The 15444-nt window shown below is 39.4% G+C and overlaps 1 protein-coding gene across 11 annotated transcripts in view; it reads left to right on the plus strand.

Moving 5' to 3' along the window:
* Window positions 1-15444, plus strand: part of grm8a (glutamate receptor, metabotropic 8a) — a 349644-nt gene that overhangs the window by 199296 nt on the left and 134904 nt on the right. For all 11 annotated transcript variants that reach the window (XR_006093954.1, XR_006093953.1, XR_006093951.1 and 8 more), the window contains exons 8-10: window positions 9699-9838; window positions 11737-11883; window positions 13719-14140. Coding sequence is in view for 7 of the 11 variants with exons in the window: in XM_042403444.1 (XP_042259378.1) it covers window positions 9699-9838; window positions 11737-11883; window positions 13719-14140 (709 nt within the window). In the remaining 4 variants the exon portion in view is untranslated. The remainder of the gene's footprint in view (window positions 1-9698; window positions 9839-11736; window positions 11884-13718; window positions 14141-15444) is intronic.

Genomic DNA, 15444 nt, shown 5'->3' on the forward strand with positions numbered 1-15444 from the left:
ATGAACTTGACCGGCTGCTAATGATCTTGGAGAGAGGAAGAGTGAGCAGAGGAGACAGAGAGGGTTATGGGAGTAGAGAGTCTACCTGGATATAATGACCTTGGAGAGGGATGGAGGGATGAACATATGGAGTTGAGGTGAGGCTAGGAGTTGGAAGACAAGAGGAGACAAGAAGATGGACAACTGGCTAGACAAATTCCCTTTTTTGTGTGAAATAAGTTTGGAGAGACAAAACAAGTGTTAACAACAACGAGAACAAGGGTGTTTGGGGGGTAGAGCCTTCAAAGAAAGATGAACTTTGCATGGCTGATAACAACTTTGAATAGAAGTTAACAGAAAGAGAAGAAAAAGTCATCTACAGTATCCAATTGGCAAATAAAGAAAAATGGAGATAAACTCAGTGCATACAGTAGTAAGAGTGAAAAATGGTGGCATGTTAGTACTTGAAGACGAGTAACATGACCTTCAAAAGAAGGAGAAGAGAGAGAGTCAGAGAGGATGTGCTGAATGGGATATATCAAACGTACCAGGGCATGATGACCTTGAGCTGCAAGAAACTGGCAGAAAACAATGAGAAGGATGAATTTTATATTATATCGAGTATGACATTAGAGAGAAAAAGATGGGGGAGAGAGAGAGACTTTAAAAACTTTAAGTGAGCATATCCATCCTTAAGGAAAGATGGTAGAGGAGGCAGACAGACAAATAGAGAAATAAATGGTGAAATATGGGTCTTTGAACTCAAATGCTAAACTTTCCTGGGTCGTGGCAACCTTGGTTAAGAAAGGATAGAGAAAGAAGCAATATCTGACTTTCATCCAGGACTTAATTCAAGAGGACGAGATAGAGGGGAGGAAGAGGAAAGTGACTATGTCCACAATAATGTGGTTACATTGCAAAAATGCAAACCAATCATAGCGCAGAAAATATAATCAACTTCCTGCTAATTTACTGGCTACTGTTACCATTAACCTTGCCTAAGCTAATACCTAACGCTAACTTTAGCTTAGTTAGCAAGCAAGTCAATATGAACCTGATACTAGCTTCACATTTACAATGAAGCTTCTGTAATCTCACAGGAGCTAGACTGTCCTTAATCCACAAAATTGTAAATACGAAGGAGCAGCCTAGCGTTCATGTCTAACTATAAGTAATTATGATTCATGTCTTTATTCTTGGTTTGCCTTCAGCTTGAAAAGTTCCTTGCTAGCATTGATGCTGCTGCTTTGGTAACGCTAGCAGACATTTATTAGCATCCTAAAACTACATTACTGTTCATTCTAAGTACATAAAGCAGCCTTCCTGAACTTGAAAATATGCATTTGGACAACTGTGTTGCCTTACAATAACAGCAAACTGACTGCAAGCTAAATACACAACACATTAAATGTTTACCATTATTATCTATAGCATCCTCAAGTACAATTAAACCCACTTGGATCGCAGGATAGCCTGCGCCGTTGTCCATATAAAAAAATCGACTAGATATTTCAGGACCTGCAGGGGGATGAACACAAAGGAACCATGATTGGACAGACTGACTCTACGTTTAACCAATCAGGTTCAGCTGTAAATACATGGTGTGTGCTTGTAATTTGTAGCTCGTGTATGTAGCTTGTTATTTCCCTGTATGTCAGTTCTTTTAAATTCTGTCACAATATCACAATAACCCACATATCAGATAATACCAAGTCTCGTACCATACATTACAAAGTTTTTATAATAAACTATTGTATGCAGGGCTCTTGTGTGCTCATTACAGTCACTCTGTCAGACAGACACACACATAACTGCTCAGACTCACATATAATCTCCTACTTACTACCTGTTGCTTACTTACAAGCAGCAGGTAGTAAGTAGGAGATTATTGAAATAATGTTCATCCTTGTACAGGTGGTATCACCTTGCCTCACCTGTTAGTACTCCCCTGTGGTGAACACTCCACAAGAGGCAATTTATATTCACGGCAAACCGAAGCTGTATATTGAGTTGGTTGGTGAATAAGGCCAGTGCAAGCTGTGGTGAGAGACTGGCAGGCAGACAGACCAAACAGCTGCAGTATAATAGTAGAAAGTCGAAACGTATACTGTCAATATAATGACACATTGAATGACAGTTCATATTTTGAGTGTATTTTTATACATACTGCATATAGCCTGTATTCCTCCATATAGACTCTTCTAGTCTTGTATTCTTCTCATTCGTCTCATTCTCACTGTTACACATTACCTTTCTGCCACTGCATTGGGCTAATTTCTGCAAGGGGATCATCTGCTGAATACAATTTTAGATAAGAAAACAGAACAAGACTCGGCAGATATAAAAAGGCAATCAGACAGAGAGCTAAAATGAATACAGTAGACAGGCAGACATGCATTCACACAGACACAAAAACAAACCCAGAGCTACAGTTGATTTGAGTTTGAAGAAATGAGAGACGGGAATAATAATTTGTTATTGCATATTCTAAGACACCATTAAATTTCACACCTGTGCACCTTCTTTTTGGATGTCAAATATATATGTATATATATATATATATATATATATATATATATATTGTCAGGAATGTGTTGTTGACAGAGATTAGGTTTAACCAAACAAATGTGAGTCTGTCAGCTCTACAGCACAACTAATATGTTGAGAGACGGCATTGTGCAGGCAAACACACACATATCTGATGCTGTGTTTGTGCTGGATGTTTGACGGTAGGGACAAAAGGGCAAGGAGGAACAATTAGTGATGGATGGAGGACTATATTGACTATATAGCTGCTGTCGTGTGTGTGTGTGTATGTGCACATTCAAAGATATGTAATTTGTGCCAAAGGCCCTTTAGATGCCAATCAACAGCAGAGATAAGTTCAATAAGGCTGGAAATTAGTTTTATATCCGTGATGCATGTACATACACAAACAGCATGACATCCCATAGGACTACTGAATGGAAAAGGACTAATGGGTTACTACATTAAACTGAAACCAGTCTCATATCATTATCAGCACTACTCATGTGTTGTCTTTCACCCCTCTTTGCCCCCTTTCCTCTTCCAAGTTTGGTAATGTAACTCCCCGTTTCTTGTTTGGTTTGTTTTCTCCTCTCGCTCACTTTCATTCGCTCCAAATTGTATTTTTCTATCCGCCTATTCAAGCTGTTTTGTGCCTCTTTTGATCAACAATAGTGGCCCTTTCCACTCTTTTTTTTTTTTTTTCTTTCTCCTCTCTTTTTTATTTTCTCTAAGACCACAGTGAATGCAAATCATGACATAAATGGAGGCCTCCTTAAATTAGTTCGGTGTAATTAATGGAGATTGTCGTACAAAGCTTTCTCGCGCTCCGCATGCGTGTGTCAAGTGTGTTGAGTGTGTCTCTTTAGTAAATATCCTATCTTTTTTTTTTTTTACCCTTTCTCCACAATCTTTCCTTTGTTCTTTCCCTCCCTCTCTCCATCTTTATCTCACTCCCACTATTTAGCCAAAGTGTTTCATTCTTATTCACAGTGAGGACCATTTAGATCTGGATCTTCTTCAAACATGTATTGTTTCTTTTGCCTGTTCTATTATCTGTTTCTCTCAGACAAACTATCTCCTTGCCTGGCTTTTTTTTTTTTTTTTTGTCCCCTGTTCAGACAAGGCCGGGTGATAACGGAGAGGAGATGGGAGATGACTTTAAAGGAAGGGAGGGATAGACAGAGCGGAGGAGGGAAAGTTAGAGTGCTTTAGAAATGCACAGAGCAAAAGGAAGGGAGAAAAATGGGAAGTTTTTTAGATGGAGAGTGGTGGGATGAAGCAAGAGTTAAAGAGGGAGAGAGAGAGAGAGATGGAGTGGCAAAAGAGGCTTTTGATAAGGAGAGGGGAGGAAGGAGAAACAGCTGCTATGGAAGGAGGGGAGGGTTAACTGTAGGGATAGTTTTTATAGCAAGAAGTGAAAACTGGCTCAGAAAAGACTGCAAACAACCTGCAAAAAAAAAAAAAAAAAGTCTATTTATGAGATGGAAAATTCAGAAAGGAGGAGAGAAGAGTGCAGAAATAAGCAATGAGAACTAGAGTTAACCAGCTACTCAGTTTCAGTTACCTCCTCCGCTGGAGACTGCTGTGAAAATGACAGTGTTTTTGTGGAATGAGTTCAGGCTTCATTATTTTTTTCTTCTGACATTTTCTTACTCGCTTTTTTTTTTTTTTTTGTGTGTGTGTGTGTGTGTTTCTTTCTCTGTCCATTTGTGTCTCTCCGCCTGTTTCTGTCTTTCTTTCTCCCCTATTAGTGCTATCGATGCATAGCACACAGATGGGAGCCTGTTGGCAAAAAAACTCACACAGACACATGTTTTATTAATGCGTGCTGCAGTTTAGTTTTTTTTTTTTTTTTTTTGCATTTCCCCGTCATAAACATTTAGTCTCTGGTGAGAAAACTTGCTATTCATCCTTAGTGTTTCTAAAGTGAACCAGGCAAGGCTGAGGGCTTTTTTAACAGCCCTTCTTCTTCTTTCTTTCTCTCTCTATCCATCCATCTCTTTCGCTCTCCTTTTGTCTCGCTGTTTCTTCAACTCCAGCAACAGAGACGGGTCTAAGGCTATTCATACATTCTCTCTCTCTCTCTCTCTCCCCTGGCCTTTCTCCTTCCATCTGCCTGTTTCTATCTCTGTCAGCTTGGGATGTTTTACGGCCTATATGCTAATTGATACTCACACCCCCTCCAATCTTGCTTTCTTTCCTTTTCTGTCAAGCTAAGAAAGTTTAGACTCCTTTTTTTTTTTTTCAGCTGCCTTGCTACGTGATATTCGCACATATTCTCTCATGTCATCCTCATTTTCCCTCTCTCTCTTCTTTTGCTTTTAAGTCTATCCATGTGTCTCTGCGTCTATCCGTCAGATAGACAGGGTTTGATGCTTTTCCCGCAGATCTGCTTACTCTCCTATTTTACTTCTCACTTCCTCTGTCGCTCTTTTTTTTTTTTTGATCTTCTTCCTTTTTTCTCCTCCACTGTCTCACTGTGGCTGTTAAGCTGGCTAAGGGTTCAGGCGTTTCTGCTGTCTTGCTCGGTTTTATTCTCGCATTCCTCCTTAATTTTCTTCCTTCCTTCTCTCCAGCTCTTTCTCTCTCTCTCTCTTGGATTAGTATGATTCAGATGGGTGTGAATGTATTTGAACTTAGTGGCAAAGCAAATCAATTCTTCATCTACCTTCCTGTTCCTGCGTAATCGTTTCGCTCTTATTCTCCCTGTTTACATTTATCTCTGTCTGCAAGTCCGTTTCAGTCAGACTTAAATTCATACCAGCTTTATTGCATGAAATCCCTCAGTCATTATTAGATGTCCTATTACATTATTGAAGTAAGAGGTTGTGACATGTGAGCTTTCCTTTGCAAATTGAGAAGAAAGTTGTGAGAGTTGCAGGTTTCTTGTGATATTCTAATTTTGATCCCCAGTGGAAAAGCCTCCAACTCAGCGGGAAGAGCTACAGAGCGGCGCCTCTGGCAGGCAGGGAAACAGTATCTTGCTTGAGGGAACTTCAGCAGGGCTTGCTGCTGCCGCTGCTGCTGCTGTGAAAAAACCTGGAGAGTTAAATGGAGTCTAGAAAAACGACACTAACAAACACGCACGCACATGCACACTGACACTCCCCGTGCCCTCAAGTAGAGGTATAGATTAGCCATTCTCACCACGCTCAGGCCCAATCTTACACCTGGGACACACTGGATGCGTGAGCAGCACGTATGCGTGTGTGTCGCTTAACTGCTGCGTCTCTCACGCTTGCAGCGTCCACACTTCTGCCACTGGCAGCCCTATCTTTCTCGTTTTCCCTGTCTATTTCTGCTGAGAACCGCACGCGTCACGCGGAGAAAATAGGCGAGACCTCGAATCTCTAGATGAAGCGACGCAGCAGCCTCAGTGGCAGTGTGGCCGCTCTAACCTGTTAACATGGGCGCCGAAATAAAAAGCAAGAGGTTCTGCAATGTGCACGTGCTGCTCACGCATCCAGTGTGGCCCAGAAGTTAGCACCCAAACTCCCCTGAATTAGAAACTCAAACTCAAAATTTCATTGTTATTTCCCTAAGTCTGAGCAAGTTAAACAATGCAATGTGTTAACATGCATCTGCTCCTTGGCCTTGCCTGCACTTTCTGTGTCATTTAGAAGCTGGTCAGCTTGCTCTAGGTTATGCAGAATGAATGCAAATGAAATAAGAAGAAATTAGCATCTTTGTCCTCACAGAACAGGAATGACATGATTTGAGGTATGACACAATGTTGGCATCATGATCAACAGAAAGCTAAAGGTACAATAAATGTGTTTAAAGGCTATAACGTATAAAGATGTACGGTATATCAACATGCATTTTTCATAATATTAGTTTGAATTGGTTTGATTTGGCCGATAAGCAAGAATACTCCACATAAAGTCTCTTTTACAAATGTATCTACACAGATCATTTATTTTACAAAATTGTCCAATCAAGTTTATGTAAATAATGTGCTTGTTTGTTTGAGAACAAGTGTGTTTTCAAGGCTGAATATTGAATTAAATTTCAGGTTGTGACAGAAACATTCTCAGTAGAGCATCACCTGCCTTTGAATAACACTGAACATAATAGGTGTCACTACAGGATGAGGTGGAGGTGTGTTGCTAGGGCGACAGCTATATCTTTTATTTTTCAAGGTTGCGCCACCTAAAGCAGGAAGTTGTGAAAATCTATATGTGGATATGTCAGTGCTCCCACACTGATGACACACAATGCAGCCAGAGTACATTAACATTTTCATGTTTAATGTGATTTTTTTTTTTTTTTTTCCTTTTGTCTGATTACAATATTTGGCTCTTACTCACCCAATTGATATTAAATGATAAAATGGGACAATAAAAGAGTACATACATATTTTAAGTGAGTTAATTTGAGATTCATTTTAATAACCACAACAGCTAACCAGTAAAATTCTGCATGGCCCTGTTTCACATATTGGTGATTAGCCAGTTTGAGCCTTTTCTATGAATGTTATGTTGAATAAACAAAACAAAACCCAAATGGAAATTCATTAGGCCAGAAAGCTTGTCCATGCATCTCTTAAACCAAAGCATTAATCAGAAGTGATGAGGGGTTGTCAGCTACCTGTTTTTCCAACATATTGGGTAGATGCTGCCAGCTCCTGTCATCCCTGTTGTGTGTGTGTGTTTGAGGTAATTGCCGCTGCTTTTAAAAGTGTGCTGTCTTTATCCACCTTACCCAGAAATTGCCAACAAATGTTGCAAACACTATGTGATTAATAATCATTTTCTACTCAAGGTAACCACTGCTTTCACAACGGTGTGCTTTTGCTCTGCATAATTTGGAGTACCTGCCAGCACGTCTCTGCTCCACACTCAAACTGTTTTAGCTGCTGTTGCATCCACAACGAATTCTAAAGAGACATCTGTGCTGATTGGTGAAAAGGAAAAAAAAAAATTAGAAGAAACTCCGCCAATAGGAGAGTGTGTAGGGCCAGATGACATGCTCATCACTGGGTGAGAAATATGCCTTACTTATTTATTCATTTATTTATTGGCGTCACCCACCGACTGGCCAATCAGTTTGCTAAAATACACCAGTCAATCCTTCCCAACCTTGTTGGTGAGCCATGCATCTTCAGATCTTTGATTTGGTTTATTACTTTATTCCTTCACTTTCTATTTGATCCTGCTAAAAGCGCTAGGAGGAGAGGAATAGAGGAAAATTTAGAAATGGATGCAAGGGAAGAAGAGAGAAAGTCAGTCACTAGATAGACAAAGTAGAAAGAGACAGGGTAGAAGGACGGTAGGAAATTTGGGAAGAAATGAAAAAAGAAATTCTTATAAAAAGGAGACCAAAGGGCCAGGATAAATGTACACTGTAGTTAAAGAAAGCACAAAAGAAGATGGGAAAGAGGGAGGAAAGCAAATTTGGTGGTCGTAGTATTCAGTCTGATGGGCCTGAATATTTCCTCTGGCTTAATTCCTTCTTGCTGGGATGAGGTAACCAGAGAAACCCATTTGTGCTTCATGTACGCTCAGGGGGAAGAAAAAGGGAGGAGAAATTTTGTTATATGGAGCCATGGAAGACTAGAGGGAGGGAGAAGATGAAGGGAAGAGGAGGAGAAATGTAGATAGAGGGATGAAGAGTGCAAGGGTGTTGCTAAATGGGTGGCCTAACATTGCTATGTGGTTGCTCATGTGTTGCTATGTAGGTTGTGAGGATGTCACTAGGTTGTTGCTAGGTGGTTACAATGGGCTTTAACAGTGCATTGAGTTGTCACTAGGGTGTTGGGTAACGTTTCTAGGGAAACTGGTCGTATGTGTTTTTTAGGGTGTTGCAAGTAGTTTTTAGGACTCTGCTAGGTGGTTGCTATGGTGTTGTTGAGTTTTATAATGTGTTTGGGAAGGTTGCTATGGTCAATCTGGGTGGTTATAAGGAATTAACAGGTGGTTATAAGATGTATTCAGGGCAGTATCTGTTTTTATTCCACACACTCTTCCTGTTTCTTTACATTTTTGGCACAAGTGTTTTGTCTGACTCTCAAACATTGTCTGTTGCTATTTTTGCTTTTCTTTTCCAATCTCCATCTTCACACTGTGTCTCTCCTCTTTGCTTCAAACAGGTAACCCTTTTTTTATATATATCCCCAGCATCATTCCACAATATCAATGACTTGTAGTACACAAGTGGAATTTCCATAATGCAGTACTTTCTCCACATGTGCACTGTAATTGGATTTCCTTTATGCTACGGATTCGGCAATTTGATTTGATTGTATCGCTACATAAAAGGAAGAAGGTGAGTAAGACAGAAAGAGAGAAGGATAAAAGCTTTGTGTTAAGTCTTATTGGTGGTGAGAAAACCAAAGCTTAGAGGACATATAAACTTGTCCATGCATGTGCGTATTGAGTCACACCGCACTTTAGCTCACACACACATAAGCAAGTACAACACAGCCTTGATTAAAGACCAAAGGTGTAAATGCCTTTGTTATCACGACTCCAAAAACACTGCCTGAGGAAATATTACTTAATTAAATGTATATGTATTGTATTGTATATGTGTTATTTGTGTATTTAAGAGGCATGGTGTGTCATTTCCTATATGAATATTACATATTAAGGAAACAGTATATAGATAATCATATAACAAAACTATTACAAAAATAATGTAAATGTTAGCATGTAAAATATTATAATTTCTACCATTTCTTTTCTCCTTCAAGCAATTTGCCATCTCAGTGTGTAATAGGACATATATTTTTTTAGCTTTTAGGTAAATTACTGCAAGGTTACATGTTATTACATACTTCTGTATTTGATTTTAACATCTCTGAAATTCTTAGTGGTTTGTGATCATGCTGCTTAGCTGTATCTTTGTTTCTTAAGAAGTATTTTGCACTGTGTTCCCTGTCAGCATTGTAACCTCTTTTTTTTGCCACATTAACAGAGTGATGACATCATTCCAACTTCTACTGTCTTTTTCTATTCCCAGAATATGCAGTTACACGAGGATACATATACTTAATATACTTAATATACTAAAGATTTGTCCACCAAATATCATTTAACCTTTGTCCTTTTTACATCTTAGGAATTGTGGTCACTCCTGTGGGGATCAGTACAAAGTAGAGCCACATGAGCAGAAACCCAAACGTCAGTCGTACCAGATTAAATGACTGAGTTGACCCTCTTTCCAACGTCTGCTGTTCTTTGTTCCAGGAAGCGCTGGCACTCCGGTGGTGTTCAATGAAAATGGAGACGCTCCAGGAAGATATGATATCTTCCAATACCAGATCACCAACAGATCTACTGCGGAGTACAGAGTCATCGGCTCCTGGACCAATAAACTACATCTCAAAGTGAGCTTTTTTTTTTAGACACGCACACAAGGAAATGCAATGAAGAAATTATACTTTAAAAACTGCCGGTTGAAACTCCTTTTTCTAGTCTCCAGTTTTTGTAGTTACCAACTTTTGTGTAATAAAGGGAGGAAAAAAGCCTTTACAATAATCCAAAATGTATTTAGATTTTAGTGTTTTATTGAAGCTTCTGAGACTTTATAAACCAAATGCCTTTGCAGAATGAAAGTTCAACATCACTGTGAGCAGCTGCCATGAATTGAAAATCCCCACTTACCGGACTGGATTTGTTTGAGTTATTGCTCTTGTTCAGAAACAGAAGTTGGAAGCTGGAATAGAGTATTTCACAAGAGAGAGTGTGTATCTTCCATTCAGGAAGTCTTGTGCAGGGAAATATTCACATTAACACCCACCCACCAAGGTCACACAATTATATACAACCTGTATACACAAATGCAGAAATTAGAGTATACACCTGAGCATTACATACACACAAAAAACACACAAACAAACAGTCTTTGTCTCCGCTTCTCACTCCATGAATTACACGCACACACACATGCATGCACGCAAACTCCTTTAGCGCCGTGGAGTGCTTGGTGTTATAAATCCACACAGGACTTCATTAAAAAAGGCCAGATGACAGATGAGAAGACTAATAGACATGAAATGCTTTCTGCCTGATGGACGGCCTGGCTGACTGAGGGAGAGAGAGAGTGAAAGAGAGACTGCAGCAACACACAGGACAGCTCATAGTTAAGACACACACGATTGGGCACTTTGACAGTTGACAAATTAACAGATGTATTTGATTTGTTTAACAATCCATTTGGGTTCGAAGGCACAGACGCAGATGTTGTGATGGCGGCATGTGAAAGTTTTTCACGATCAACAAACTGTTTGGATGCTCATCAGTATAAAGTACGACTCAAGCCAGAGTGATTTTATGGTAAATGTTTGGCAAAGTACTTGGAGTTATTTGTATTTTTAGTATAAATCACACCTACATTCACATATACACAGTTAAATTGATGTTAATCTTTGTTGCACAATCCTTAAACAGTGTAAAAAGTTTCAAACAAGTCTAATTTGCACTTTGGCACAAACATACATTACACTTTTTTACCCTTAGATCATTCCTCCTGACAGATGTATTTGCAGCACCGAGCTGTGTCAATGTTTAAATGGAGTGTGATTGTTTCTATATGTGTGTCAGTGATCAAATCAAGTCCATTTCCCCTGTCCCCGATGAGTTTCTCCTCCTAACTAGTTTTTGTTGGACTGGCACATTGTGTGCCTGTTTAAAACAGTAATGCTCTATTTTACTCACCACCCTTGGCAACGGCTGAACCTAAGGGACTCAGTATAATGGCAGAGTTTATTACAAACACTCGCACACATAACAACAAATGAAAACGCGCACACACAAACTTGTGCATTCCAGACATACGCACACACACACACACAAACACATATGGAAAGCTCAGGGATTCACTATAATGCCAGCATGACACAAACAAACAAAATGCACACATGGAGGAACATATGCACACACACACACACACACACACACACACAGACAGAGAGAGAAGGAAATACAGATGGCCTATTTGTGCCAGATTTGATTATGGTCTGATTGCTGGCTTCCAGACTAGCTGGTGTTAGCTTTGTGCTCGGCAGCGCTCAGGAAAACGATCTGAGGATCTGCTTGAGCTAATTGCTCTCCGAGTTGCCCTGAAGACACACTTTCTGCAGGTACAGAGAAAACTCAGTGTTAAAGGACTGTGTTAACACACAGTTATGTCAGCTTTAGCAGATGGTTGCCAATATTTGTGCCGCATTATGTTTTGCAAGGAGGTGTGATTTTTTTCTCTTCTCTTCCTCTTCTTCTTCTCTAGGTTGAAGCCATGCGTTGGAGGACAGGTGACCCATCTCTCCCGGCGTCTGTATGCAGCATCCCATGCCGTACGGGTGAAAGGAAGAAAGTGGTTAAAGGTGTACCCTGTTGCTGGCACTGTGAGCGCTGTGAGGGATACCACTATCAGGTAGATCTCTGGAACAATGCCAACCACAAAGACTTGGGGGGTTTGATCCAAAACAAGGAAATAAGCTGTGCACACTGTGACTCATATACAATAAAGTCTCAGTTTAATTCATAGTATTCCTTATATTACTGTACACATTTTTTTTGGCTTATTTAACACAGACAGTGCACATTAATAAACTTTGCTGCAAATGCACCAGAGTTAACCAAAATTGATGATCAAATCACAAAAGTTATCATAGTTTATGCAAGACCATTTACTTTTAGGAGCCATTTTTTTTCATTTTTGCTTTAACATTATCTAAAGCTGTTTCCTGAGACTTCCTACCAAATTTTATGCTGTCTGGAAACTTGCATTACACGGTTCACGGGATGCAGGTAGAAAAATACACCGAAAACATAATTAACTTTTGTCACTCAGTCAGAGACGATGTAGTGACGATTTACAAAACATGTGCTGCTGAAACTTTTCCAAACAATAAAACCAAACAACAGTCCTGTGTGATATATTCTGGCGTTGCATCCTGGCAGTCACTGGCAGAGTGATTTTGTGGAATCATCAGTAGTAGATTGGCTTTTTGCATCAATGCTTCTTCACTGTAACTCTCAATTTTCTGTCCTTCTTTTTATCTGCAAAGTCACACCAAGCAGAGTGTTTTTCATGACTTGTAGCTTACTTGATGATTTTAAAAGCGGCGAAAGCCACCACTTCTTACGTCTTAGGCTTTCCAGTTTAATTATTTAAAAATGTCAACAAAAAAACATGGTGAAAATGAAAATTTTTATCAACTAACTTTGGTTGAATGCCCTGTACCCGCTTTACTAAAGCATTTATTAAAGTCACAGTCAATTTTAGTTGTTGGGAGACTTTTACAATGATTCAACTACAAGATCTGTAGCATTGTATACATGCTGGTTTATGCATGCATCTGATTTATGACAGTTGTTGCCTGTTTACTTTTGCTCTAAAGTAGTTTTGTCCCCCTGTGTAGCAATCAGGGTTTTTGTTTCAACTCATTTCGGGCAATCAAAAAAGTGAGCCACTCAGGTGGCCCATTTTATATTTATATATGCAGGAAGAACCCCACAGATGCTATTATATCAAATGGAAGTACATAATTTGAGGTAAGGGAAAAGGGCCTGATCACACATTATAAAGATACATCCCCCATGTTAATTATATCACGGTCGGGGACAATTTGGCAACCCATCATCCTTCCTATTAAGTTAGAAAATCCATGAGTGAGTAAGTATATGTGCAAAGAGTTCCCTTGTTCAGGAATCAATAGAGGCAAAAGAAAATATCAGCCATAGCAGCAGCAGGCGACGCTTGTCAGAGGGAACAATCAATACTCATTTTGCAGATGCATGCAGTTGCTGTAAAATCAATAATCTGTTGACACATTTACTGTAGATTTGGGATTTTGGCAGAATGGAAGAAAGTATAACAGCATGACAAAAAGAAGTATGCGACTTTAGAGCAAGTGTACAAAAATGTGTTGAATGTTAACAGGTCACTTCACAGAGGTAGATAACATAGTTTAGCATCAGCTGCGTGGTAGATGCATGAATTGTCGCAATGTTTTTGGACGAAAGCACAGGGGATCTACAGTAGACTTAACATATATGAGGGAGAAATATACAGATTTACCACACTTCTGTAAAGGGGAGAAATTAGCTGCATAGGCTAAAAGTTTCCATCACATCTTGTCTGATCCATAACAAAATGTTAATGCTGTTTTATTTCAACTTTTTAGCTCAAGTTACTACGGAAAGAAATATTTCTGATTATATGACAAACCTTAAATGTACATTTACAAACTGTCTCTCCACCAGGCGTCAGAGTTTACCTGCGAGCTGTGCCCATATGAGATGCGACCCGATACCAACCGCACCGGCTGCGTCCCCATTCCCATCATCAAGCTGGAGTGGCATTCCCCCTGGGCCGTCGTCCCCGTCTTCATCTCCATGCTGGGGATCATCGCCACCTCTTTCGTCATCGTCACTTTCGTTCGGTACAACGACACCCCCATCGTACGAGCGTCAGGACGAGAGATGAGCTACGTGCTACTAACGGGAATCTTCCTGTGTTACGCCATCACCTTCCTGATGATCGCGACGCCGGACGTGGGGGTCTGTTCGTTCAGGAGGATTTTCTTGGGCTTGGGGATGTGTTTCAGCTATGCAGCACTGCTCACCAAGACCAACAGGATACACCGCATTTTTGAACAAGGGAAGAAGTCTGTAACAGCACCCAGGTGAGGACAACACTTGTCTCTTATTATGCGCCCACTCCTGTTTGCCCTCCGTGTGAAAGTGTGTTCAGCACGTGTCGATTTCTCGGGGTGTAGTGGCACTCAAGGTTTGTAATTTTTCTGTGCACGTGTGTATTCATATAAAGACTTAACCTCTACTTCTTCCTTATTAAGCTGCTCGCAATCATTATTCATCATTATTTTTTTCATACATTATTTATCAGTCATGAACTTACACTCACCTATTGTACTGTTTGCACTCAGTGTGAGTGACTCTGGGAGAGAGCATCAACTAAGTGGCTAAAATGTTAATGTAGGATTTAATAAAACCCAGGTTAATGTCCCCTCTACCCAGATGGCCATCTGCTTTTTGTATCCATCCAGCTGGGCTGGAGTTAGTATTATTGTTTTGCTATTACTCATATATAATGGCTTTTTTTTAATAATAATTACAATTTTGTTGTAGTTGTATTTTACTTATTTTTATTTTGCACAAGCAGATTACAGTAACTCTAGTACATAAATTAAACCAAAACTACAACGCAACTGAGGTACCAGCAGTATGACACACAGTATTAGGAAGTTAACTTACAATGACCTTCTGCAGAGAGGATTTTAAGACTGTAACCTGGTGACTCAAGTGCACATAAACACACTGTATGATAATACAAGTCAGGATTCTGTTAAACCTCTTCCTTCTTAAAGTACCATGATGGCTGATCATTTTAGTATCGATCACTCCCCACACAATATGCATCTTAACATTCGCTACAATTAGATGATCTCAATTATTTTGGTCCAATTTATTTTTATTTATTATTTTTATGTATTGAATATATGTTTAGTAGTTTTCAGTAGGTTGTGGAAGAGCACTACAACACAGTTTATCTTATTTATTTTGATCTAATATATTTTTATTTATTATTTTTTATATTATTTATTTAAATATTATTTACCTTTTAATATAAATATTATTTTATTGTTTTTCAATTGAATTATGTTGAAAATTCAAGGAAATCCACTGTTAAAAAGACAAGTTTATTAAAAAGTTGCATGTTTCTAAAGTCAACGAGTAATCATGTTATATAATCGTGATCTCAATATTGACCAAAATAATCATGATTATGACTTTTGCCATAATCGAGCAGCCCTACTCTGAGCATCCTCTAAGTCTGGGAGCTTGAAAGAGGGAGCAGGTGGTTTCCTCACCAAGGGTGTGAGTGAAACTATAACTCTTTGGGGGATATTATTTTTTCTACCCTTCTATGAGTGCACATTTTCTAGCATTGGCTGTCCCAGTCAGAATA

Source organism: Thunnus maccoyii, chromosome 23 (genome assembly GCF_910596095.1).
Source record: "Thunnus maccoyii chromosome 23, fThuMac1.1, whole genome shotgun sequence".
Lineage (NCBI taxonomy): Eukaryota > Metazoa > Chordata > Actinopteri > Scombriformes > Scombridae > Thunnus > Thunnus maccoyii.